The sequence below is a fragment of the Caretta caretta genome, chromosome 14 (genome assembly GCF_965140235.1).
Source record: "Caretta caretta isolate rCarCar2 chromosome 14, rCarCar1.hap1, whole genome shotgun sequence".
In the NCBI taxonomy this organism is placed as follows: domain Eukaryota; kingdom Metazoa; phylum Chordata; order Testudines; family Cheloniidae; genus Caretta; species Caretta caretta.
Window position 1 is genome coordinate 36,294,007 of NC_134219.1, and position 23,168 is coordinate 36,317,174.

General features: G+C 49.5%; 1 protein-coding gene and 1 pseudogene across 1 annotated transcript in view; one reads left to right on the plus strand and one right to left on the minus strand.

Moving 5' to 3' along the window:
- LOC125621848 (uncharacterized) overlaps positions 1 to 8,981 on the plus strand; it is a 35,453-nt gene extending 26,472 nt beyond the window's left edge. The window contains exon 7 of the mRNA XM_075119464.1: positions 2,903 to 8,981. Within this exon, the coding sequence (XP_074975565.1) occupies positions 2,903 to 3,889 (987 nt within the window). The 3' untranslated portion in view covers positions 3,890 to 8,981. The remainder of the gene's footprint in view (positions 1 to 2,902) is intronic.
- A 6,495-nt stretch (positions 8,982 to 15,476) lies between these two features.
- LOC125621492 (uncharacterized) lies at positions 15,477 to 21,270 on the minus strand (annotated as a pseudogene).
- Between the last annotated feature and the right edge of the window lie 1,898 nt (positions 21,271 to 23,168).

The following is a 23,168-nucleotide window of genomic DNA, read 5'->3' on the forward strand; positions in this document are numbered from 1 at the left end:
ATACTTCTAGCTGTGTGGAGTTCCTTCTTGTCCTCTTCTCTCTGGTGTTCACGGTTTGCCCATCCTCAACTGCCTCCAGGTGTGGAGAATGTCACCGGGTCTTCCCGCCTCAGTGATTACAAACTGCCACGCCTCCTTCTCTGGTCTCCTCCTCTTCCTGGTTCTGTGGTGGCCAGTTCCATTCTTGAATCTAGGGTGGTGATGCTTCCTGAATTTGGTTGTCCAAGAACTCCTCAGTATCTCTGTATCTGTACTTGTCCTGCCAAACCACTAATCTTTCTTCCAGCATAGCCACCAACTTGCACTTCATCCAAAGGACGTTTGATCTGGCCTCCTTCAGGAAAGAAAATATGGCACATCTGTTACAGGTCTCAACCACTGTTCCATTGCTGGCCACGTAAAACTCCCTCCCACCACCAGGGGCTAAGCTGCCTGGCCCCAGTGTTTGTGTATTGCATTGCAGCCACAAAACTCCACCTGCAACAGCACACGTGCAAAAATTAAACTTTCCCTGCCGCTGCTTACAGGGAGACACCAACTACTGACCCTCCCTTACCACTGGGAAGGGGGAGCTTCCCTTCTGGCCCTCTCCACCCCCTTTCTTTACCATTGCTTTGTCTCCTCTCTGCCCCAAACAATGTCTTCCCACACAGTCTCCAGTCTCTTCCCTGCCTGCCCCATAGTCATCGGTCTTTCCGATTGCAGTCTCCTGTTTCTCACACCTGCAACCCCATATGCCCCTGCAGCTCCTCAGCCTCTCTGCAGGCCCCACAAACCCCCTGAATCCCCCTCAGCCTCCCTGTGACCCCCACACATTTCCATTTATCTTCATAGTTTCCTGTCCAGTCTCCTAACCACAGAGTCACAGCCGTGCCTGAGGAGAGCAGGGCTTCAGTCTTATTGTTTTCAATGTGAGTTGGTGGCCATCTTTACCAAGGGCAGCGTCACTCTCACTTCCACATGCCACTCCAGGGAAGTAGTGGCCATCTTGAATCAGGACAGTTTGACTCCAGCCCCCTTCCCCCGCAAAGTAATGGGACCACGTTGAACAAGGGAACATGTGTGAGTTCTGTGCCAGGAATCATGAGATTCCTGTGAGCATGGGAAACATCCAAAAATTCCAACTAAATATTGTGAGACTCATGATAAAATCACTGGAGTTAGCAGCTCTGGGCATCATGGTTTCACCACAGAAACAGTGTATTTTTAATGAAAGCTTTGAGAAATATCCCCTTCCCCGGGGCAGTTCCCTGCTCTCTGTGGGGAGGGGGATTTTCCAGCCTTGCCCATGACTGAGCTGGTGGGATTATGGCTGGGGGAACAGGTCCTGAGTGGGATTATGGCTGGTGGGATTATGGCTGTTTCAGGGGCCGGTGACCTTCGAGGCAGTGGCTGTGTATTTCACCAAGGAGGAGTGGGCACTGCTGGACCCCAGTCAGAGAGCCCTCTACAGGAACATCATGCAGGAGAACTATGAGACTGTGACATCTCTGGGTAAGGATTCCTGTCTCCTTGGTTATTAGAAGCTGGGGTGTCTCTGAAGATTCTGGGTTGGATTCTGCTCAGGGTTCTTCCCTGGTCCCTTAGATTTCAGGAGGATCATCCCATAGTCCCCAGAACCCATGGGGAAGCGTCTGCATCCTCTATGCCTCCTCCTATGGGAGAGGAGATATGGAGACATAGTGGGGTGCTAATACATCTCCATCCCCAGCATGTCCGAGAGAGAGGAACATACCATCCATCCTCTCTATCTGTGTTTTTAAATATGGGCACACACTGGTACGCAGACAGATGTTGTGTGTCCCTTCCTTCCCAGGACTGGCTCTATACCCAAAAAGGGCTCTGGTGTCACCACGATTACAAAGGGGTAAGAGGTTGCACAACTGTGCTTTGCCAGAGTCATATAATCCCCAGTGTGTGGAAATCCTTGAATCTCCTGCAGGGGGAACTGCAGGTCTCCCAGGAACCATCTGATCATCCCAAAGGGGCTCCAGGAACATTTTTCCATCTGTTGCATTTATACAAGGGCACCCACCCAACTCATCTCTGGTCAGAATAACTGTAAAATTCTTGTCTCTTCTGTTCTCTTTCCCTGGAGCAGGTTTTCCTATTCCCAAACCGAATGTGATCTCCCAGCTGGAACGGGGGGAAGAGCCTTGGGTCCCGGATCTCCAGGGCTCTAAGGAAAAAGAGATCCTGAGAAACATCCACACAGGTGAGGAATTGGTTAAATGGACGCAGAAATCACCCACCATTGATGTCAATAGCTTGGATTCCCACAAAGGCCCCATGAGCTACCCCAGTTCTGCCTCATCTCACCCAGGTCAGGATTGTTCCCACGAGGTGTCATGTGATTCATGGCTTCCTGTCTGCCCTGCCTGACACCTGGCTGTAGCTCCCTTCACCTGGAGTTGTTGGATGGGATATGGAGGCAGAATTGGTTCCCTCTCTTCCAGAGAAAGGTTTTGGAGGAGGGGACATTCAGCTCCTGCTTTTTTCAATCTTCCCAGCAGTTATTTTGGTTTGCTCCCCACTTTGCACTCTCCTTTCTGAGGTTCCCTTTCATCTCAGATCAAGTTGATATTCATGTCTGAATTTTCACTCTGTCCCAGGAGGGGATGGGACGGTGACTGAGAAGGAGGCGGAGAATTCTCAGCGGGGAGGTCCCGAGCAAGTGGAACGGCATGGGATGCAGTCAGGAAGAGCTGAAAGGAAAAGTCCCTGCTCAGAACTCCAGGAAGCAACCTGCAAGAGTCAGCTCAGGCCAGAGAGGCAGCTGGGAAACCACAGAGGGAAGACACGGGGTAAATCCACTCACCGTGGAGGAGTTTTGAAAGACCTTCCCGAAGACACGATCCAGCCAGGAATCTGCAGTAAAGAAAAAATGTATGATTGTGCTGAGTGTGGGAAAAGCTTCAGTTGGAGATCACATCTTATTGTACATCAAAGAAACCACACAGGGGAGAAACCCTATAACTGCCCCGAGTGCAGGAAAAGCTTCAGTCGGAGCTCTACCCTGATTATACATCAGAGAGTCCACACGGGAGAAAGACCCTACAAGTGCCACGACTGTGGGAAGAGCTTCAAGCGCAGCTCAGAACTTCTTTCTCATCGACGAACCCACACGGGAGAGAAACCCCATAACTGCCCTGACTGTGGGAAAACCTTCAGTGATGGCTCAAACCTCATTAAGCATCAGAGAATCCACACGGGACAGAAACTCTATAACTGCCCTGAGTGCGGGAAGAGCTTCAGTCGGAGCTCACACCTTATCACTCATCAGAGAATCCACACGGGAGACCGTCCCTTCTACTGCCCTGAGTGCGGGAAGGGGTTCGGTCGGAAGGCTCATGTCATTACACACCAGAAAACCCACACTGGAGAGAGACCCTTTCGGTGTCCCGAGTGTGGGAAAAGCTTCATTCGGAGCTCAGACCTCACTATACATAAAAGAATCCACACGGGAGAGACACCTTATAAGTGTTCTGTCTGTGGGAAAAGTTACAAGCAGAGCTCAGAACTTATTTCACATCAGAGAAGCCACACAGGAGAAAGACCTTATAACTGCCCTGACTGCAAGAAAACCTTCAGTAATAGCTCCGACCTTATTGTGCATCGGAGAATCCACACAGGAGAGAAGCCCTATAAATGCTCCGATTGCGGGAAAAGCTTTGGTCACAGCTCGGCCTTTATTAGACACAGGAGAATCCACACCGGCCTGAGGCCCTATAATTGCCCCGAGTGCAGGAAAAGTTTTGCTCAGAAATGGCACCTTATTAGACACCAGAGAATGCACAATGGAGAGACACCCTATAAATGTTCTGTCTGTGGGAAAAGCTACAAGGCAAAGGTCTCCCTCGTGTCTCACCAGAAACTCCACACAGGATAGAAGGCAGTGGGAGCTGTCCCTGTGGGGCAATGGGTCTGTGCTCCCCTGAAGCAAAGTGTAAACCTGCTGCAATTGAGGATGGGCTGAGTGGGCGCAGCAGGCAGGTGGATGGTTTGGATTTCACTGAGGGCGGCTGGTGAGGCCAAAGGAGGGGGGAGTGCTGGGCACTGGGGGGATAAGTCATTTCAGGGTCTGGGGGGAGCAGGCGATGGAATTAGTGGGGAGACATTTTGTGCAAGTTCCACACTCGCTTTCCAATTTAGCAGGGAGGTAAAAATTCCCTGTTGCCATCCAGTCATCCTTGCAGTTCCTAGGGCCCTTGAGGACAGATGCACGCGGATGTGCAGTCATATTGGGCGTAGTTATAAAGCAGCCGAGAGCTACTGCTCTGAAGTAACAGGATTTCAGAGCAAGTCTTGGTGTATTGAACATCCCTGTAGACATGCGGGGGTGCACTGGACATTGGGGAATCCATGGGGGGAGATTCCCCCAAGAGGTTTGATTGCCGTGTTCCTGAGAAGCCAACAGTGAGAGCTGGGGACTTGGGACGTAGCACTCCTGGGTTTGGCTCCTGGCTCTGAGAAGAGAGTGTGGTCAGGTGGCTAGAGCTGGGCGAAGAAAGTGGGAGTTAGGACTTCTTGGTTTAGTAGCCAACTCTCCTAGTGTCTTCTTGTGTGACCCTGTACCAGTCACTTCCCCTCTCTGTTGTCCTGTTGCTCCTGTCTCTGCCCTGGGGATAGTAATAGTCGCCCACCTCCCTGGAGAGTTGTGGGATGTCACTAATCACTGTGTGTTCATCGATTCTAAGGTCAGAAGGGATCATTGTGTTCCCCTAGCCTGACCTCCTGTATAGCGCAGGCCGTAGGCCTTCCCTGAATTAATTCCTGTTTGAACCAGAGCAGATCTTTTTTAAAAAAATATCCAGTCTTGATTTAACAATTGCCAGTGATGGAGAATCCACCACAAGCCTTGGGAAGTTGTTCCACTGTTGAAAAGTTTGTGCCTTATTTCTAGGCTGAATTTGTCCAGCTTCAAATTCCAGCCATTGGATCTTGTTAGATCTTTGTCTGCTATACTGAAGAGCCGATTGTCAAATATTTGTTTCCAAGATACTTACTTAGAGACTGTGATCAAGTCACCTCCTAATCTTCTCTTTTCTAAAATAAATAGATCAAGGTCCTGGAGTCTTCCACTATAAGGCATGTTTCTCAAGACTTTAATCATTCTTGTGGATCCTCTCTGAACCCTTTCCAGTTTATCAACAACCTTCTTGAATTGTGGACACAAGAACTGGACAAGTAGCTGTCACACCATTGCCAAATATGGAGGGTAACATAATCTCTCTACTCCTACTCAATATTCCCCTGTTTAGACATCCAAGGAGCGCATTAGCCCTTTGGGCCATTGGCAGCTCACGTTTAGCTGATTATCTACCGTGACCCCCAAGTCTTTTTCAGAATCACTGCTTCCCAGGATACAGTCCTGCATCCCTGTAATTAAGGCCTACATTTTTTGTTCATAATTGTATGAGTTTATATTTGGCCATACTGAAATGCATATGGTTTGTTGGCACCCGACTTTGTAACAGTCCCCAATCTGTGTGTCACCTGCAAACTTTATCAGTGATGATTTTATGTTTTCCTCCAGGTTACTGATGAAAATGTTAAAAAGCATACCGCAAAAAACTGATCCCTGCCGGACCCCACTAGAAACACCCACTCAGTGATGATTCCCTATTTATAATTATATTTTGCAACCTGTCAGTTAATCAGTTTTAAATCCATTTAATATATGCCATGTTGATTTTGTATCGTTCTAGTTTTTTAATCAAAGTATCATGCAGTACCAAGTCAAATGTCTTACAGAAGTCTAAGTATATTCAATCAGTACCATTACCTTTATCAACCAGACTTGTAAGTTCATTAAAAATAAATCAAGTTAGTTTGACAGGATCTGTCTTCCATAAACCCATGTTAATGGGGATTCATTATATTACCCTCCTTTAATTCTTTATTAAGCAAGTCCCGTATCAGCCACTCCATTAATTTTCCCAGGATCTGTAAGGCTGGCAGTCCTACTATTGCCTAAGTCATCCCATTAACCCTCTAAGCACAACATTAGGTTTCTTCCAGGCTTTTGGAACTTCCTTAGTGTTTCAAGAGTTATTTTAAAATCAACATTAATGGTCTAGAGAGCTCCTCAGCTAACTCTTTTAAAACTCTTGGATGCAAGTTATCTGGACATGTGGAATTAAAACTGCTTAACTTTAGTAGCTGCTGTTTAATATCCGCACAAGATACAATTGGAATGGAAAGAGTGTTGCCGTCATATGATATAACTACATCATCTATTTCATTTTTGTTCCCAGATACAGAACAGAAATTATTGAATACGTCTGCTTTTCTGCGGAAAGGGATCTGGGGGTCATAGTGGAGCACAAGCTAAATATGAGTCAACAGTGTAATGCTGTTGCAAAAAAAGTGAACATCCTTCTGGGATGTATTAGTAGGAGTGTTGTAAGCAAGACACGAGATTAGGCCTCAACTGGAGTATTGTGTCCAGTTTTGGGCACAACATTTCCGGAAGGATGTGGACAAATTGGAGAGAGTTCAGAGAAGAGCAACAAAAATAATTAAAAGTCTAGAAAACATGAGGGAAGATTGAAAAAATTGGGTTTGTTTAGTCTGGAAAAGAAAAGACTGAGAGGGAACATAACAGTTTTCAAGTATGTAAAAGGTTACAAGGAGGAGGAAGAAAAATTGTTTTTCTTAACCTCTGAGGATAGGACAAGAAGTAATGGGCTTAAATTGCAGCAAGGGAGGTCTAGGTTGGACATTAGGAAAAACTTCCTAACTGTCAGGGTGGTTAAGCACTGGAATAAATTGCCTAGGGAGGTTGTGGAATCTCCATCATTAGAGATTTTTAAGAGCAGGTTAGACAAACACCTGCCAGGAATGGTCTAGACAATACTTAGTCCTGCCACGAGTGCAGGGAACTGGACTAGATAACCTCTTGAGGCCCCTTTCAGTTTTATGATTCTATGAATATTGGCATCTTCAGCTAGAAAGTTTCTTTTATTACTGTATTTTATTATTCTGCCACTGTCTCATTCTTCCCTAGCTCTCTCTGTCAGGGAGAGTGTTTTACTGAGTCGAAAGGTTTTAGCTGGATTCCCTTGTCCCTGATTTCAAGCCGAGACTCAGATCACAATGTGATTATTCCTGAAATGACTGCCCTGGGAGGGAATTCACCTGGTCTCTGGATGATGGGGGTCTTGTGTTTCTGGACATTTAGATTTTGGTTGAGTCTTAATTTCGCATTGAAGTTTTTTCAACATTGGTTTCTGCTTTCCTGAATAAAAGATTTATTGCAAACCCTTCATCTCCCTGGGCATCTTGGGGAATTTCCTCAGTTCATGAGCTTAGCACAAGGCTGGATACACAGACGCCTCCAGCGGGGGAGCAGCTTGTCTCCTCACCAGCAGCATCTCTAGTGTCTATTCTCTCTTTCAGCTCAGTGAGGAATCCAGTTGTTCCTGGGCAGAATCTTGATGTTTCCCCGAGGACACAGAGCAGCTAAAGGGCTCTCAAACATCCTGGCTGGACTCCATCCCAGGCGTTTGCTTCCCATCAGGTGTCTGGCTCCTGCTTCTAGTTTTCTGGTGCTTTCTATGATACTAACTCCGTGGTGTCACAACTGTCTCTATTGGGGAAAAGGGGATTTATCCCCTAGGCACTCTGCTGTCCTGTTCTCTGTCCCAGCTGCCAGCTCCATTGATCAAAAATTGGGCCATCAAACCCCAACACCAGGGCTCTGATTTCACCCCCTGCCCTGGACCTGCTTTGGAGGGGAGCGAACAACTGCAGCCACCAGACAAAACATCCCCTGGTTTTGTTATGGTTTTTTTTTGTTCTACATTTGTACTATGCCTTTCACAATGGGATTCTGGATCATGACTAGGGCTCCTTGGTAATACAATAATGGAACAATAATATAAGGTTCCTAAAAAATCCCCTACCACGATTGGATCTGCTTTAGCCATTTCCATTCACCAACCCCTAGGAAGACGGAACAAGGTGGAGCAGGGTGTGGTGGTTATTTTGGCCATAGATTTCTCCTTCTGTTCTTTTGATTCCTTTATCAATTTTCTATCGTTTTGAGAAGGGTGATTGGGGAGGGTTCAGGAGCTTTAGTGCATTTCACAGCCAAGTTCCTGACTCCTGTTTCCATCCCTATCCCTCCCTGTTGCTGTCACACTACAGACTCTGAATCCCTCTACAATGAGAAAAACTTGTATTTTCAAAAGCCAGTTACAGTTACTTGGGACCAATCATTTCCTGACCTCTCCCACCATTTGCACATTCCCAGCCCTGAAGAGCAAGGACAGGGGAAGCTGAGGCCTTCTAGATCCTGAATTGTTCCCTTAATAAAAACTCCTCAGCAGATATTTTGGTTTGTATTGATGTGAACAAACAGATCAAAGCAGATTACCTAGTAAATAGACAAAAACACAAACTGAGCTTAATATACTAGTGAAGTAGGATATGAATTACCAAATTCTCACATAGAGTGATAAACAAGCTGGCCGATTCTTAAAGCACAAGCTGCCTTTGCTTTGCAGCTTGGGTTTCCCAGGTTTTCATATACAAGCTAGAAATCCCTTTAGCCTTGGATCATCACTTCCCCCAGTTCAGTCTCTGTTCCTCAGGTGTTTCCAGGTGTGTTGTAGGGAGAGTGAGGTACTACCATGATGTCATTTCACCCTTTTATATCTTCTTCCCACTTGCTGGAAAGCTCTTTTGCTGTGACCTGGGTCAAACAGTTCCCACTATGTAGTGCTATCTCTGAGAGGTTTCTATTGTACACAGTTCCTGGGGTAATTGTTGTTCTTGTGTGCATTTCCTCAATAAGCCATTAACATTGTTTGGCCTTTTTACTGTTGTACCTGAAAGGCTGCTTGTGGGTGTTTTCAACCTAAGAACATGTTTCAGTAACACATACATAGCCAAACTTCGTAACTTCACATATAATGATAGCACATACAATCTAATGAGATATTATTGTCTAGTAAATCAAAACTTTTAGAATGATACCTCACAAGGCATAATTTGTGCAAAACATATCCTAATTATATAACAGTGGTGAATATGGGGGTGTCAGGGTGTCACACACCCATCCTCTCCCTTGGATGGGGATGGATTAATGTCTCCACACTGTCTCTGAATTGCCTCTCCTCTGGGAGCAATATAGGGGGGATAGGCTTTCTCTCAATGGTCTGGGGACTATTGGGATGATTCCCCTGAAATATAGGGGACCAGGAAAGGATCCTGGGTAGAAGTGATTGAGGTACTTCAGAGATATCCCTACTTCTAATACCCAAGGGACCAGGATTCCTGACCCAGAGAGGTCACATTTTGATAATTCTCCTGCATGATGTCCCTGTAGAGGGTTCTCTGAGCATGGTCCACCAGAGCCCCCTGCCCCTGGGAAGCAGGGCCTGACACACCACACAAAGGGATTTCTCCCTGTGTCTGTGATGCAATATCTGTTGGACACTGCAGCCGATCCATTCCAAAATTCCAGGGAATGTTCTAGGGAACCACTGGCAGCATCCTGCTGATTGGGTGAAAATGAAAACCAGAAAAGCCTGATTTAGAGACCAAATCCAGCTGCAGGCAGAGGAATCCCTCTGGTGCACCCTGCTGCTGTGTGCACATCACAGGCAGTGGCTGAGCTGGCTGCATGGTGAGATCATACAGCCTGGACTGTACCAGACATAATACAGCCTTAGAGGATGGCTTTTGGAGGGACCTGGAGGGGCAGGAGTTGGGTTTGGGGGGGAAGCAGCAGGTACTATAAGGGTGGTGGAGGGGAGCCAGTGAGAGTGGGGGGAAGGAGTGACCCTGGGGGGGAGTGAAAGTGGAGGGGAGTTGGGGAGAATGTGGGGAAGGAGTGAGGAAGGGAAATGGGGATGTGGAGGGGACACTGGGGTGAGGAGTGTGGTGGGGGGAGAGGAGGGAATAGAACACTGTTTATACTCTGAGTGCCGGGCTGGGGGTGTCTGTAACTCCCGTGACCCCCATATATGGCCCCCGTTCTGCTCTCCACTACCCCTCCCCACTCCCTACACATCCTCTCCCCACCCATCACATTGCAGCGTAATCTGCCATCACCTGCTGTTCTCTATACAGATCATATGTCACAGGACCAACGTCACAAGGCGCTCTCTCTCAAGGGGCGCACAGCTCAGCCAGCGTGAGAGAGGCAGTGTGCCGTCCTGCAGTGACTGGTTAAACCCCTGTGAGATGCAAGCCCATCCCCTGCCTTTCCAGGAGGCTGATGGCTGGGGCATACTCTGCACTGGCAACAGGCCTCTGATATCAGCACGTCCAGGGCTTTGTTCCCTCACAGTGACAAATTTCCACACACATACATACCCCCGCTGGGAATGTCACAGGACTACTAACTGTGATATGTAACCTATCACTCAAATCAGCTTCTGTACCAGATGATTGGAGGATAGCTAATGTAATGCAATTTTTAAAAAGGCTCCAGAGGTGATCCCGGCAATTACAGGCTGGTAAGCCTGACTTCAGTACCTGGCAAACTGGTTGAAACCATAGTAAAGAACAGAATTATCAGACACATAGAGGAACAAGATTTGTTGTGAAAACATCAACATGGTTTTTGTAAAAGGAAATCATGCCTCACCAATCTTCTAGAATTCTTTGAGAGGGTTAACAGCATGTGGACAAGGGTGATCCAGTGGATATAGTGATCTTGGCCTTTCAGAAAGCCTATGACTAGATCCCTCACCAAAGGCTCTTATGCAACACAATCAGTCATGGGATAAGAGGGAAGGTCCTCTCATGGATCAGTAACTGGTTAAAAGACAGGAAACAAAGGGTAGGAGCTGGGACTGTTCAGCTTGGAAAAGAGACAGCTAAAGGGGGATATGATAGAGGTCTATAAAATCGTGACTGGTGTGGAGAAAGTAACAAAGTGTTATTTACTCTTTCACATAACACAAAAAACAGGTGTCACCCAATAGGTATCAAATTTAAAACAAACAAAAAGAACTACTTCACACAATGCACAGTCAACATGTGGGACTCATTGCCAGGGAATGTTTTGAAGGCCAAAAAATAATCAGATAAGATCATGGAGGATAGGTTCATCAATGGCTATTTTAGTCAAGATGGTCAGGGATGCAAACCCATGCTCTGGGTGTCCCTAGCCTCTGGCTGCCAGGAGTTTGGAGTGGATGACAGGGCATGAATCATTCAATGATCACCTGTTCTATTCATTCCCTCTGAAGCACCTGGCACTGGCAACTGTCGGAAGACAGGATACTGAGCTAGATGGACCATTAGTCTGACCAAGTAAGACCGTTCTTATGTAATTCAAGGCTCACGTGTAAAGAATCCAGCAGAGATTTCATGTTCTGTTCTCCTCCCCTTTTCCTTTCCTCCCTCTTTTCCCCCATTCATTTCTGACCAAACCTTCCAGCAGCTGCTGGACAATCTCCTACCTGAGTATGTTTCACTGCAGCCATTTCCCTGTCCTGTCCCCTGGGAGGCTGGGATGATCTGGATCGAAACACAGATGTTATTCGGCAGCCTGTCAGGCTGAGAAGGGCAATGGGGGAGGTTACAGAAGTGGCTTTAGTTCATGTCACACCCCAATACCCCCACCCCAGGCTCTTTCCGTGCAGACAGAGGATTTAGACTTTGCCAGGCTGGGAAAACACTTGGTCACTTTATTACTCACGTGAGCCAGCATCAGTCTTTGAATTTACACCCACAGTTCTGCACCCAGTTATTTCCAGCCATTCCTCTCCCCTTCTCCTACTGAGTGTGCAAAGGCCATCGTGTGCACAATTGCAGCTCTGTATCCACTGCGCTGCCCTGGCTGGGGGCACATTTGGAGGCTAATTCACAGGCACATGTCACTGTTTTGCCCGTTTGGGGCAGTGCCCCTTTTCTGTGGGAAACCAACGAACCCATCACCCCACCGCAGCCCTGTCCTTCTCTAGAGCTTTCCCTGGGGGGCTCTCAAAGGGCTTCACCCCCATTCACACACACCCAGCCTCTCAGCCCCTGGGCAGCGGGTCCAGCTTAGGGCCAGCCCTGGGACAGACCCAGAGACCTGCCTGAGGGGAACAGACAGCAGGGACCCAGCTACCTGTGTCCCTGGCTGGAGCTTTTCCCCAAATATCTCCCCAGCGCTGTGCAGAGGGGCCCGGCCTCCCCTCCTAGCTCCAGTGCAGTCTCCCCAGGTGTCTATATCCCCTACAGGCTCCGGCTTAGGAGCCGGGGTGGGCAGAGCCTGGGGCTGCCCCAGAGGCTGGTTCCAGCTGGGCTGGGCAGAGAGGGGGGTTAATGCAGGTCTCTCCCTGGCACAGACCCCCGCTGTAGCTGCCAGCTGCTCAGTCTCGCCCCCAGACAATGAAGGCGGCAACCACAGTGTCTGACCCGGGAAGCTCCAACCCTGAGCAAAGCAAGAGGCAGCGAGTGCAGTCTCCCATCCCTGAGCAGCCCCTGGAAACCCCCGGTGGCACCAGCTGATAAAACCTGCTGCCTTCGGCCTGGGATCGTGAAACGTGTCTGGATCCAGCCTGACTCCTTCTCCCAGCCTGGGAACATGTCCCACAGAGCAGGACCCCCTGCTGCGGGTCCCACCCCCTGATACTTCCACTGCTAAGGAGAGTTCACCCTCGGGGTTGGGGGAATAGACGTCCCTGAGAGCCAGACCTGTTCTGGATCACCAGATCCCAGCTACAGGTACCGCATGGGAGTGATTTGCGGGTGGTGAGAAGCCAGTGGAGAAGCGAGGACAGGGCGTGTTCAGAGGCAGGAGTGTGATGATGCACAGAGCCCAGGTAGGGGACTGAGAAGGCTCTCCATGCTAGAGGGTGGACCAATATGGGATGGGGTGGGTCTGAGCGCCCCACAGGGCGATGAGGTGGCCCAGAGACCATGAGGCAGCTGAGAGATCCCTGGGGTTGAGGGGCTCAGAGATTATGTGACTGAGAGACAGAGAATGTGTGTGTGAGAGAGGGAGTGAAAGAGGTGAGAACAAAAAAAGGAGGAAAGTAGAGAAGGGAGAGGATCAGGAGGTGAAAGTGATACAGAGCTACAAGGGAAAGGAAGAAATAGCAACAAATGAGACACAAAGGGGAGGTGAGGGGGGAAATGGTTATTTAGCTCAGCTATCCCTGCTGCTCCAGTCCCCTCCCACAGCCTTACCCTCGGTCCTCCAGCCCCTGCTGCAGATGTCCCTGTCAATCTGGTTTCCCTTTTTAAGTTGTCTGGTGAGCCAGGGTTCCTCTACATTCGCTTCCCCCTCCTAGCACTGCTATCTGGGTAGGAATCAGGAGCCTGAAGAGATTGTGAAGTGACCAGGGACCCATGGATCCAGAGAGATCCCCAGTCAAAAGGAGCCCATAAGATGAGACACAGCCCTGATGGCAGCAGGGGATGCTGCTCTGTGGGGCACAGTTCCAGGCAGGGAGAAGGATTCTGGCCAGATCCCTCCTTAGCCCAGTTTCCATCCCCAGGGGGAGAGTGTAGTGAGGGGGTTTCATTAGCTGTTGCCATGAGAGGGCTCTTGTTCTTGCTAAGGAGGGGAGGCTGTGCTGTCTTCCTCTTCTTTCTCTGCTCAGGTATCAGTGTTGAGCTCCCTGGCTCAGAGGGTTACTCAGAGACAAAGGTGGATGTAGATGTGCTGTGTGGGTGGCTGCCCTTCTACAAACCCAACAGAAGGGAAAATGTCCAACCTTCCACTTCTTGTAAGCTTCTTTTTTATGTTTAAGATCCGCTAGGATTTCACCGTTAAGCCAAGCTGGTCGCCTGCCATATTTACTATTCTTTCGACACATCGGGATGGTTTGTCCCTGTAACCTCAACAGGGATTCCTTGAAATACAGCCAGCTCTCCTGGACTCCTTTCCCCTTCATGTTAGTCCCCCAGGGGATCCTACCCATCCGTTCCCTGAGGGAGTCGAAGTCTGCTTTCCTGAAGTCCAGGGTCCGTATCCTGCTGCTTACCTTTCTTCCCTGTGTCAGGATCCTGAACTCAACCAACTCATGGTCACTGCCAGAGAATGAACCCAGAGACAGAGAATGAACCCAGAGGCACTCAGAGCTGTGAGAGCAAAGACGTGGAGGATCCCAGATCCCCTTTTAAAACCAGATGGACAGAAACATCATCAAATAGGCTGGATATGGGAAATGAGCAATTCCTGCTGAGGGGCAGTGAATAAGGGAGGAGCTGACCCGGTTTGAGGCAGTTTGCCCACCAGCCCTCAAGAACTGAGGAAACTTGTGGGATGCCCAGGGTGATGAGAAAATTCACACAAACATTTTATTATTTATTTGGAAAGCCAGAGACCAAGAGAAGTAAAAATGTCAACAAGAAAAAGACTCCAGAATTTCCAGAAACAAGAGACCCTCTCTCCTCCCTGACCATCGACAATAAGAAATAAAACCCTCCCATGGCCATTACAGTAGTAACTCAGAGGTGAGAACACCAGAGTTACGAACTGACTGGTCAACCACACACGTAATTTGGAACCAGGAGTACGCAATTAGTCAGCAGCAGAGACCAACCAACCCGCCCCCCCCCAGCAAATACGGTACAGTACTGTGTTAAATGTAAACTATGAAAAAAATTAATGGAAAGATTAAAAAAAAGATTTGACGTTGTAAGGAAACGGTTTCTGTGCTTATTTCATTTAAATTAAGATGGTTAAAAGCAGCATATTTCTTCTACATAGTGAAGTTTCAAAGCTGTATTAAGTTAATGTTCAGCTGTAAACTTTTGAAAGAACAATCATACCATTTTGTTCAGAGTTATGAACAACCTCCATTCCCGAGGTGTTCATAACTCTGAGGTTCTACTGTATTTCAGGAATAATCCCAATGTGTCATGAGCAGAGCCTCTCCCTGCAAACAGGGACAAAGGAAACCAGATAAACTTTCCCTTTGGCTCACTAAAACAGTTTCCTAGCAGGAAGATCCAGGAGAAGGGCCACTTGTATAAGGTCACAAGTGTAAATATTAGCAGAGCTGGGAATGGAACCCAGGAGTCCTGATTCATAGTTGTCTCTCCTGTTCTAGCTCATTAGACCCTATTCCTCTTCTAGAGTGCAGAAGAGAACCCAAGAGTCCTGATTCCTAATCTCCCTGTTCTCACTATTACACCATACTGCCCACACAGCAACAGTGCAATACCCCAAAGATCCCACCCCACCGATAACACTCCCATGCATTCCCCGACCTGCAGCCCACCTCTCTGTATCCGGAAATATGCCATACATTTTGCACGGCTCTGAAATCCTGACACTTCAGATCAGCAGCTCTCTCTGCTTTATAGCTACAGAGCCACAGGCGCCATCGCTGCTTCCCTGAATAATGTTCTCCTATCCCCACCACGAGGGGTCTGAGGAGCTGCAGAGACGGTCAGACACAAGCCGCGACCGGGTATTTTTACCTCCTCTCTACATTGGAAAGTGTGGGTGGAATCCACAGAAATGTCTCCCGACTAATCCCATTGACTGCTCCCTCCAGTCCCTGAAATGACCCATCTCCCTAATACCCAGCATTTCCTCCTCCCTGGCCCCCGCCAACATCCCCCCACTGAAACCCCAATCATCAGCCACCTCCTGACCCTACCCAGACCCTCTTCAAATGCAACACATTTACACTCTGCTTCAGGAGTGCACAGACCCATTGACCCACAGGGAGAGCTACCAACACCTTCTATCTTGTGTGCAGTTTCTGGTGAGACATTAGATCCAACTTTGTCTTGTAGCTTTTCCCACAGACAGAACATCTATAGGGTGACTCTCCTGTATGGGTTCTCCAGTGTTTAGTGAGGACCGAGCTCCGAGTGAAGCTTTTCCCACACTCAGTGCATTTATAGGGTCTTTCTCCAGTGTGGATTCTCTGATGTCTATAGAGAGCGGAGCTGTGCTTGAAGCTTTTCCCACACTCGGGGCATTTATAGGGTCTCTCTTCCAAATGGACTCTGATGTACAATTAAATGTGAGCCATGAAAGAAGCTTTTCCCACACTCGGAGCATTTATAGGGTCTCTGTCCTGTATGGACTCTCTGATGTGCAGTGAGATTTGAGCTACGACTGAAGCTTTTCCCACACTCGGTGCATTTATAGGGTCTTTCTCCACTGTGCATTCTCTGATGTTTAGTAAGGTCTGATTTCCCCTTGAACATTTTCCCACAGCTGAGACATTTATAGGGTTTCTCTCCCTTGTGGATTCTTTGATGTACAATCAGGTTTGATCTCCAACTGAAGTTTTTCCCGCACTCAGCACATTCATACGGTTTCTCTGTAGTGCAGTTTCGTGGCTGGATCATACTTTCATTCAGGTTATTCAGATCTCCATCTCGGTGAGTGGATTTACCTGATCTCTCCCCTTGGTGATTTCCCTGCTGCCTCTCTGGTCTGGGCTGACTCTCACAGGCATGTCCCTTTTCTGGACTCTGGGAAACTTCCTCTTCACATCTTCCCTGTAAGGTCCCCTGCAGTTCCACTTGCTCAGGACCTTCCTGCCCAGGGTTCTTCTCCTTGTTCTCACCCACCAACCCATCACCTGCTAAGATAGAAAAAGAATCCAGACATGAGTCCTTCCCTGTGCCAGAGAGAAAGGGAAGCTCAGGAAGGGGAATGGAAAAGGGGTGGAACAAACAGGAATAACTCTTGCGGAGATGAAAAGGACAGGAGCCATGAGTGTCATCTGTCGTGAGGACACAATACCTGCTGCAGACAATCCTGAACTAGGTGAGGCGAGGAAGAAAGCGGGAAGCTCACGGGCCCTTTGTGGGAATCCCAGCTGTTTATGCCAGTCATGGATGGTTTGTGAATCCATTTAACCAATTCCTCACCGTGCAGGTGTTTTTGAAGAGCTCCCTTTCCACATAGCCCCATAACTCTGTGACCCGTGGCTCTTCTCCTCGTTCCAGCTGTGAGATCACCTCAGGTTTGGGAATGGGAAATGCTGCTCCAGGGAAAGAAAAGAGGTGAAACCAGGTGTGCCGCTGTATGAAATATGGGAGACATTTTAAGATACTGTTGATACCAAATTTATAAAATTGTAAGGAATCTGACCAGATATGCCATGTAAAGTGTCTGTGAAAATGTTATAATTTGCCAAGTATAATAATTTTGTTTATATGTTTGTATCACCTTTGAATTATGAGTTATAGATGTGTAGGGTACATCCGTATTTCAAAACTTGTGCTGTGTTTCTGGGTGACACCCCCAGACAGATTGGCGTCAGCACTGCCTAGCCTGTTTGATGGCCCATCAAGGGTCATCAGCTGTACAATGAACCCACTGAAAGAAGCCAGGGACTACACATTATGAGCCAGCAAGACATGTAGAGAATTCTATGGCTTTACATACCATGTGCTGGGCAGCTTGTGTTTGGGACACAGGAAGTACAAGCCACATGGCAAAAAAATATAAAGGGCAGCTGCATCATCTCCATTTTGTCTTCATTCCTGCTTCTTACCTCTGGAGTAACTTTTCTACAAACTGAAGTTCTGAACAAAGGACTGAATGACCCGTCCAAGCTGTGGATGTGTTCCAGAGGGACTTTCAAGCCAGTAACTCACCAATACTGCTAAGAACCTGATATTTGGACTTTGAAGTCTTATGTGTGTATGTGATTGCTTGACCATTTAACAACTCTCTTCTTGTTCTTTTCTTTTCTAATAAACTTTTAGTTTTAGACCCTAAAGGACTGGCTGGCAGCATGGTATTTTGGGTAACATCCAAACTAATACTGATCTGGTAATGTCGCTGGCCCTTTGGGGTCAGAAGAACATTTTGTTTAAATAACTTTTCACTTTACTGGACCTAGATGGTGATTGGGAGCCAGAGAACTGGAATGCAATAAAGGGGGCTGTGTGATTTCATTTTTTCAGCTTCTTGACAATCCGTGTGGGGGATCAGAAGCACAGTTCGTGACTGGTTGGGGAGTCTAACTTCAGTGTTAACCACCAGTTTTGGGAGTAAGCGCTCTCCTTTTTTCAGCCTGCCCTGCCCTTGGCATTTTCAGTGAGGGCTTCCCTAGACACCCTGGGTCACACCAGGGTCTTACAGTTATTCAAGACAAAGATGTTTCCAGATGTCCTGGGTGGGAGGGTGCCCTTGTATAAAGCCAACAAATGGGGAAATGTTCCTGGATATCCTTTGGACAGAATGAATGGTCCCTAGGAGATGTGTACATTCAGGGATCTCCACTCTGAGGGATTTTAAGAATCTGGCATAGAATATAGAATATCATAGAATATCAGGGTTGGAAGGGACCTCAGGAGGTCATCTAGTCCAACCCCCTGCTCAAAGCATGACCAATCCCCAACTAAATCATCCCAGCCAGGGCTTTGTCAATCCTCACCTTAAAAACCTCGAAGGAAGGAGATTCCACCACCTCCCTAGGTAACCCATTTCAGTGCTTCACCATCCTCCTAGTGAAAAAGTTTTTCCTAATATCCAACCTAAACCTCCCCCACTGCAACTTGAGAACTCCTTATTCTGTCATCTGGTACTACTGAGAACAGTCCAGCTCCATCCTCTTTGGAACCCTCCTTCAGGTAGTTGAAAGCAGCTGTCAAACAAGACATTCAACCTCTTACCCCTTTATAACGCTGCTAAGACCAGAACCCTTTCCAGGCACAGAGCCAGTCCTGGGAAGAGCAGGACACACAAAATCCCCAAATGTGAGAATGAGCCCATGTTTAAAAAGACAAGAGGAACATACCACCCATCTTCTCTCTTGGATGGGGTGGTTTAACATATCCACCCTGTCTCCGAATTGCCTCTTCCCTGGAAGGGGTATGGAGGTGACAGGCTGTCTCTCAAGAGTTCAAGGGATTACTGGGCTGATCCCCCTGAAATCTAGGGGACCAGGAAAGAACCCTGAGTAGAAACTGATTTTGGTTCATCAGAGATCCCCCTGCTTCTAATGCCCAAGGGGACAGTAAACCTTACCCAGCAAGGTCACGTTCTCATAATTCTCCTGCATCACATCCATGTAGAGGGTTCTCTGACATGGGTCCAGCAGAGCCCACTCCTCCTCTGTGAAGTACACAGCCACCTCCTCAAAGGTCACCAGCCCCTGAAACAGCCAGAGTCCCCCACTCAGGACCTGTTCCCCCAGCCACAATGCCCCCAGCTCAGTCTCAGGCAGCGTGATAGGGGTAGGGTTGCCAACAGTCTAATCACACAAACCCAAACACCCTTGCCGCGCCCGTGCCCCTTCCCCGAGGCCCTGCCCCGTTTACTCCATCCCCACTCCCTCCGATACACAGTGTCCTCCAGCCTCGCTCACTTTCATTGGGATGGGGCAATGAGTCGGGGTGCAGGAGGGGATGCGAGCTCTGGGCTGGGGCCAAGGGGTTCGAAGTGTGGGAGGGGGCTCCAGGCTGAGCCTGTGGTAGGGGTTTGGTGTGTGGGGGGGTGCAGGGTGCAAGCTCTAGGGGGGAGTTTGGGTGCTGGAGGGGGCTCAGGGCTGGGGGAGGGGGTGTGGGGTGCGGGAGGGGGTGAGGGCTCCAGCCGGGAGGCGCTTACCTTAGGCGTCTCCCAGGCGACGGCGCAGCAGCCTGGCCCTGTGCAGGGGCAGGCTCTGTGATCTGCCCCTGCCTGCAGGCACCGTCCCTGCAGCTCCCATTGGCCGCAGTCCCCAGGCAATGGGAGCTGCGGAGTCGGCACTCGGGGTGCAGGCAACACACAGAGACCCCCGCCCCCAGGGACTGCAGGGACGTGCTGGCCTCTTCCGGGAGCAGTGCAGGGCCAGGGCAGGCAGGGAGCCTGCCTTAGCCCCGCTGTGCCACCAGACTTTTAGCAGCCTAAAATTTCTCGGTTGGATTCAGTAGCCTCTGGGAGATCAAGCCCGATTCCGAGAGACTCCTGGTGAAACCAGGAGGTTTCACAACCCTAGGTTGGGGGTGCTCCCCGCACAGGCCCTGCAAGAGCTGAATTGGGCTAGTTGGGCCCAGTAAGCTAATTAGGCTGCCAACAGGGGAGCTTTAGGTTAGAGACAGCTAATTAGAGAGAGGCTCACTATGCAGGGACAGGCAGGGCCTATATAAACCAGGAAGTTGGCTACAGACAGGAGTGGCGGGAATGCAGGCTGCAGTCACTCCCTGGGAGGAGGGAGCTTGGCTTGGCAAACCTAGCGAAAGGGGAGAACCAGAGAGGGTGGCAAGGCTCAGGGGAAAAGCAGCGAGGTACAGGGTAGGCCAGACCTGGGCTGTTGATGAGAGAACCCCTGAGCTGGGACCCAGAGTAGAGGGCGGGCCCGAGCCCCCTGCCAGCCACTGATGAAGTGGCACTGGTGGGGCAGTGAGCAGGGAGACTGCCTGAGCCCCGGATTGTCAAGAGGGACTTTGATACCTTGGAACACATATGGTGACCCGGCCTGAGGTCTGAGTCATGAAGCGGAGACTGCGGTTCCAGCAGTGAGAGGGGCCCGCAGGATGTTGGGAGAGACACTGACAGAGGAGGAGCTAATCCCCCGAGCTGCCAGGAGGAGGTGCTGCATGCCGTGGGTCAACCCCATTACACGGAGGGCTAGAAAATCTCCCTGCTTTCTGTGGGGAAGAAGGGTAAAGAACCAGTGGGGGGGGGAGGAGTAACCCGAGGAGGGGAAATGGGGATGTGATGGGGACAGTGGGGATGGGGAGTGTTTTGGGGGGGGGAGATGGGAAGGAGTAGAACAGGGACTGTTTCTAATGAGTCCCAGATTTCATCAGCTCAACCTCTGCAAATATGGACTGGGGGGTGTGAATTTCTGGAGTCAGATGGGAAGGGGAGGGGGCAGAGTAATGAATAAATGGAGAGCAAAGGGTAAAGCAACCCTGCGTGCAGGGCTGGGGTCGTCTGCAACTCCCATGATCCCATCTCTGTCTCTGCATCCCTCTTACCCTTCCTACACATCCCCACGCCACATTGCAGCCTACAAAGGAATTTCCCTGCCATCCCCAGCTGCTGCCTATACAGACCACAGCCCATGGGCAGCAACTTCCCATACTGCTTCCTCCTTGAGAGAGACAGTCTGAGATTCAAGTCCATCCCCTGACTTTCCAGAGAGCTCATGGCTGCTGTGCAAGGGCGATGGGCCTTCAATATTGGCACATCCAGGGTTTTGTGACCTCACATGGGGGAATGTCCCCCCCACCCTCTGCTGGAAATGTCATTGGATTTCAGGCCCCACATTCACAGAGCCCAGCAGAGAGATTTCATTTCCTCTTCTCCTCCCCTTCTGCTTTCCCTGTCCCCCCACGAATTCACTCCAGACCAAACCCACCAGCAGCTACCGGACCATCTCCTACCTGAGCTTGTTCCACTTCAGCCATTTCCTTGCCCCGTCCCCTGGGAGGATGGGACGATCTGGATCAAAACATGGACGTTATTCTGCAGCTTGTCAGGGCGAGAAGGGCAATTGGGAGGTCTCAGAAGGGGTTTTAGTTCATTTCACACCCCGATACCCACCCACCCCCAGGCTCCCTCCCTGCAGACAGAGGATTTAGACTCTGCCAGGCTGGGAAAACACTTGGTCACTTTATTACTCGCGTTAGCCAGCATCAGCCTTTGAATTTACACCCACAGTTCCGCACCTACTGTTATTTTCCACCCATTCCTCTCCCCCTCTGAGTGTGCAAAGGGCCTCCATGTGCACAGCTGCAGCTCTGTGCCCATGACACTGCCCTGGCTGAGGGCACATTTGGGGGCTAATTCACAGGTACATGTCACTGTTCGCTGGGTTTGGGGCAGTGCCCCTTTTCTGTGGGAAACCAACTAACTCATCACCCCGCCACAGCTCTGCCCTTCCCTAGGGCTTTCCCTGGGGGGCTCTCAAAGTTCTTCACCCTACAGCGTCCCAGCCCCTGGGCAGTGGGTCCAGCTCAGGCCCAGCCCAGGGACAGACCCAGAGACCTGCCCGAGGGGGACAGACAGTGGGGACCCAGCTCCCTGTTCCCCTGGCTGGAGCTTTTCCCCAGAGATCTCCCAGCGCTATGCAGAGCGGCGTGGCCCGGCCTACCCTCCCAGCACCAGCGCGGTCCCCCAGGTCTCTGCATCCCCTGCAGGCTCCGGCTCAGGCGCCTGGGCGTACAGAGCCCAGGGCTGCCACAGGGGCTGGGCACAGAGTGGGATTAATGCAGGTCTCTCCCCGGCACAGCCCTGCTCGGTCCCGCTCCCAGGTCCCAGACAATGGAGGCAGCAGCAGCAGCATCTGACCCGGGAAGCTCCGACCCCGAGCAGAGCGAGAGGCAGCGAGTGCAGCCTCCGTACCCGAGCAGCCCCCAGAGCACAGTTGCCAACTTTCACATGGTAAATAAGCACCCCAACTTGTTTGAGCATTGGCCTGCTAAACCCAGGGTTGTAAATTCAATCCTTGAGGGGGCCATTTAGGGATCTGGGCAAAAATTGGGGATTGGTCCTGCTCTGAGCAGGGGGTTGGACTAGATGATCTCCTGAGGTCTCTTCCAACCCTGATATTCTATGACTTTCACAATAAACCAAAAATCAAGCTAATCCCATTTCAAAACAAGGCCAAAACAAGCCAATCCCTAAGAACCCCAACACTCTATGTGACTAGATCCCCCCAGCATGCAGTCTGGGACTGTGGTGGGCCCGCTGTGCACCCCTGACTCTCTCTCACCCCCCCTTGCCCCTGCTTGCCGGGAACCAATCAAAAAAAAAGAAGCACCAAGCACAACAAGCTAGAAGGCAAAAACTAGCCAACAAGCAACTCACAAGCCAATTAAGCCAAAAACAAGCCCATTTTCTGTGTTTTTTTCATGGGTTTGGCATGTCCATGCCCAGAGCCCCCTGGTGGCACCAGCTAATGAAATCAGCAGGCTGGAAACGTGGCATGTGTCTGGATCCGTGGTGTCCTGTCAAACCTTGCTACCAGACACAATGTGCTGCATGGCTTGTATGTTTGAGTCACTAAAAACATTGTCCAGGGATTCATTTGCATTCTATTGATATGATTAAACATGTATTTAGGCAGTACCTTCTCCCAGGATTACTGGGTCATGTGGGGGGCCAGATTTATAGACAGAGAGAGATATTACTAACACCAAACGTTTGATCTATAATTTTGAGGAAAAAAATGAAAAAAATGAGTGTGCAGTTGGTAAAGCAGTTTCTTAAAGAGATGGTTTATGAACTCATATGTGTACTGCGCACAGGGACTGAGCATCTGCTGAAGCTGCTGGCCTCACTCTGGCCTCACTTGGGATTCAAA